The sequence below is a fragment of the Buteo buteo genome, chromosome 9, assembly GCF_964188355.1.
Source record: "Buteo buteo chromosome 9, bButBut1.hap1.1, whole genome shotgun sequence".
NCBI classification, from domain to species: domain Eukaryota; kingdom Metazoa; phylum Chordata; class Aves; order Accipitriformes; family Accipitridae; genus Buteo; species Buteo buteo.
In genome coordinates this window covers 40,304,977-40,309,175 of record NC_134179.1, presented here as the reverse complement: position 1 = coordinate 40,309,175, position 4,199 = coordinate 40,304,977, and the positions used below count along the sequence as shown (strand labels likewise).

Sequence of the window (4,199 nt, the reverse complement as noted above, 5' to 3'; positions counted from 1 at the left end):
AGGTGCTGTGCTGAAGGGTGATAGCGCTGCACAGGGAAGCTGTCCCTGCTGCCCATGCCCAAGCGTGCTGGCGATGACGCCAGATTGGCTGATGGAGAGAAGGAGCAGGCAGAGCAGGGACTGTGGGCCATCCCCAAGGCTATTTGCCCCTTCCCAATTCCTGCCATCCTTTGGCAACATTGTCTTCTGAGCCTCCTTGCCCAGCACAGCTCCAGCCAAAGCAAGAACAGCACTCTTCCCTAAGAGCTTGTGGGACTGCTGACCTCCTCGTGACTACCCACACGCCCAAAGTTCCTCTCTGGAGGACAGCAGTTGTCAGGATTCCTGTTCACATGACATGCTCCAGGGCCAAGGGAGTATTTGTGAGCAGAGTTGCAGCAAGGCAAGGCGTGATGTGGAGTAACTAGGGATGCCTTCCTTGGTGGATGAAAAGCTGGACATGAGCCAGCAATGTGCACTTGCAGCCCAGAAGGCCAACCGTACCCTGGGCTGCATCAAAAGAAGCGTGGCCAGCAAGTCAAGGGAAGTAATTCTGCCCCTTTACTCTGCCCTGGTGAGACCCCACCTGGAGTACTGAGTCCAGCTCTGGAGTCCTCAGCACAGGAAAGACATGGACCTGTTGCAGCTAGTCCAGAGGAGGGCCATGACAATTATTAGAGGGATGGAACACCTCTCCTATGAAGAAAGGCTGAGAGACTTGGGGTTGTTCAGCCTGGAGAAAAGCAGACTCCGGGGACACCTTATTGCAGCCTTTCAGTACTTAGAGGGAGCTTATAAGGAAGATGGGGACAAACTTTTTAGCAGTGTCTGTTCCAATAGGACAAGGGCTAATGGTTTTAAACTAAAAGAAGGTAGATTCAGACTAGGTATAAGGAGGACATTTTTTACAATGAGAGTGGTAAAATAGTGGAACAGGTTGCCCAGAGAGATGGCAGATTTCCCATCCCTGGGAAAATTCAAGTTCAGGTTCGCTCTGAGCAAACTAATCTAGTTGAAGATGTCCCTGCTCATTGCAGGGGGGTTGGACTAGATGACCTTTAAAGGTCCCTTCCAACCCGAACTATTCTATGATTCTATGATTCCTCAGCTTCAAGAGGCAGTGCCTGAAAGAGAACTCGTTGCACTGTGTCTCACCCTCCCATGCCTCTAAGAGTGATGAAGGGTCCCCTGGTGCTCCCACCTATTTGCCCCCCAGAGCAACATCTCCCTCTTTCAGCAGTCAGTGTGCAGATGGAAAGACCACCTAAGGGACACAGGTAGGGTTGCAGCAATTTTTTAATGACTCTAAAGAGGGAAATGAGGTCACTCCAAGGGGAGGCCCCCAGTGCAGGAAGGAGCAGGAGCAGCCAAGAATCTGTTCCCCTTTTCCTGTGGCAGAGTTGCCACCGGCCATCTGTTGACCTGCCTGGAAAAGGGAGACAGCCTAGCAGGTCACTCCAGGCTAGTTTCTGGGGTCCTCAGAGCAGGCTTTGAGGGGAGCACAAGACAACAAAGAAAAGAGATGAAGGGTGAGTGGCAGAGAGAAAAGGTAGACATTGGCCATGTTTTCAGAGAGCCCGAGCTGGTCCCTTCCACGCTGCCCTTGCAGGGCAAGCCAGAGGTGACCAGCTAGTCTGAAAACAACAGCATGAATTTTGATCCTCTGTCCAGCAGCATCTTCTGGGTTCCTAGGAGTCCTTATCAGAGGCTGTTGCCAGCATCTTTAGCAGGGGGGGCACCTTCTGCCACAGTAGCGGCTGGTGATGCAGGAGAGGTCACAGCACCCAGAGTTGATGGGCACTCCATCACAGCTGAGGATGCTGCCAACGGCAGCGGAGGTGGAGGAGCCAACAATGGTGTTCTGCGGGAAGGAGCTGAGGATGGGGCCGGGCAGGGTCACCACCACGGGAGAGGGCTCAATGACGACAGTGGAGTTCTGGCACTGCCTGACACAGGGCTCATTGCAGCTGTTGGCCAGCGGGGTCGGGCCACAGGGCTGGCAGGGCTGGCACTGGTCACAGCAGGACATGTCTTGGGGCTGGAGGTGCACCTGGGAGAGCGGGCAGGGAGGAAGCAAAACATGGGGAGGCGTGAGGAGCATTCTGTCACCACACCACGAGGGAGCCCAAGAAGATGCAGGGCCGGGAGATGGAGGCTGTGCAGAGATGTCTGAGGGCTTCTTGGCCTCGTCCTGCCAGGGCCCAGAAAGAGCCACGAGCTCCCATGCGGCTACTGCCTAGCCCTGAGTCCAGAAGGCACCCGAGTACAGTCTCAGCCTCCCTCCATGTCTAACCTTCTCCCCGCTTCCCTCTCCCATGACAAGCAGCCCCATGATGTGGCATAGAACCAAGCTGGTGTCAGCTGAGAGGCCCATTGAGGTGAGACCTGCCTTTAGAGAAAGCAGAGAAGGAGAAGGGGGTTGAGACTCACCTGACTCCCAAGGAGATGGAGGCAAGAGAAGTGGATGAGAGAGTGAGGAGCTGGGCTGGCTTTTATCATGGACCTTTGCTGCCCCAGGCTGCCAGAGGCATCCCTTGCAGAGGTGATTATTTTCTGACAAGCTCATCTTGAATGCAAAACGTCTCACCTAATGCTATAGGCCGTGTTTTGGCTCCCTGAATTGCTGTCGTTTCATTTCCTGCTTTATGCCAGGCACATTCCCCAGTGACGGCATCTTTTGTGTGACAGGATGAGAGGCCCAAGCATTTCCGGAGCAAAACACGTCAGCGTGGGCAGAGGACTCAGCTCACATGCTGGAGGAGTCCAGTAAAGGACACTCAAGGTAGACTAAACAGCTGGCTTAGACAACGCACATACACACACACACACATCCAGACCTCTAGTCATCTAGAGCGAATTGAGAAGGCTCAAGGCACCCCAAGAGAGGCTGTCTACACTATCCAGGGCCACCGCACAAGTCTTGGACTTGACAGAGTCAGGGGGAAGACTGATCTGCAGTCGGTGAGAGTGGGAGGTGCAGCTGATGAGAGTAATGGGCCCAGCTTGAAACCATTTCACTCCCACAAAAGCCCTTTCCCTGCGATCTGCCTGTCCCTGAGTAGCGTGGACGTGGCTATGGGGTTTAGCCATGGGATGGAGGTGCTTGTAGGCTCTGGTAGGACAGCCTGTGGGTTCACTTCTGATCGCATGATGAAGCAAGCCATGCGCACGTGACCAGGTGTGCAGGCCTTGCTGTGAGCTTATGCTAGCTGGGCAGTTCAGAGGCCACAACTGGTCAATTACAGCATCAGTGTCTCCAGAAAGATGACGTGTCTCGCTTACCATGGACGTCTGCTTTGGGATGGCATAAGTCCCGTGTGTGAGCTGGTGTCTCTTCAGGGACTGTGGGAAGAGTCTGTAGAATCTTTTAGAGCAGGCCCAGAGGAGGGCCATGAAAATGGTCAGAGGGATGGAACACCTCTCCTATGAGGGAAAGCTGAGAGAAGTGCAGTTGTTCAGCCTGGAGAGGAGAAGGCTCTGGGGAGACCTTCTTGCGGCCTTTCGATACTTCAAGGAGACTTATAAGGAAGAGAGAGAAAGACTGTTTACCAGGGCCTGTAGTGACAAGATAAGGGGCAATGGCTTTAAACTGAAAGAGGGTAGGTTTAGATTGGACATAAGGAAGAAGTTTTTTCCAGTGAGGGTGGTGAGACACTGGAAGAGGTTGCCTAGAGACATTGTAGATACTCCATCACTGGAACTGTTCAAGGTCAGATTAGATGGGGCTCTGAGCAACCTGATCTAGTGAGAGATGTCCCTGCCCATGGCAGGGGGATTGGACTAGACGGACTATCGACACCCCTTCCAACCCAAACCATTCTATGATTCTATGGATTATGCTGGCAACAAAGATGACTCTGTGAGGTCCTTTCCTCAGGGCAGTGAGTTTGGGCTGAAAGAGCCTCTACACGAGGATGTCTTTGGAATCTGCATTGCTCCCACAGGGCTGGAAGGACATATGCCCTGAAGAGGTCTTGATCCATTTCACTCCCAACCCCTTAATTACCTAGATTCACTAAGACTGAGATGCAAAGCATGGCACAGAAGTCAGAAAAGAATCCCTCTCCCTTGAGAGCTCTTTTGGGCAGTGTGAATGGCAGGAGTGGGGAGCAGCAGCAGCAGCACCCTTGGCTTCTGTTCTGAGAGGACCCTCGTGGAAGAGTGAGAACTACTTGTCAGGAGTGGAAGGTGTTTGACAAGGTGAGGCAAGAGTGCTTTTG

The 4,199-nt window shown here is 53.2% G+C and overlaps 1 protein-coding gene across 1 annotated transcript; it reads right to left on the bottom strand.

Annotated features, from left to right (window-relative positions):
- Positions 1-1,263: 1,263 nt before the first annotated feature.
- LOC142034593 (feather keratin Cos1-1/Cos1-3/Cos2-1-like) lies at positions 1,264-2,656 on the bottom strand. The gene is made up of 2 exons (XM_075036134.1): positions 2,410-2,656; positions 1,264-2,029 (listed from the first exon to the last, which is right to left on the bottom strand). The coding sequence occupies exons 1-2, from the start codon at positions 2,476-2,478 to the stop codon at positions 1,703-1,705; spliced, it is 396 nt and encodes a 131-aa protein (XP_074892235.1). The 5' UTR covers positions 2,479-2,656; the 3' UTR covers positions 1,264-1,702.
- Between the last annotated feature and the right edge of the window lie 1,543 nt (positions 2,657-4,199).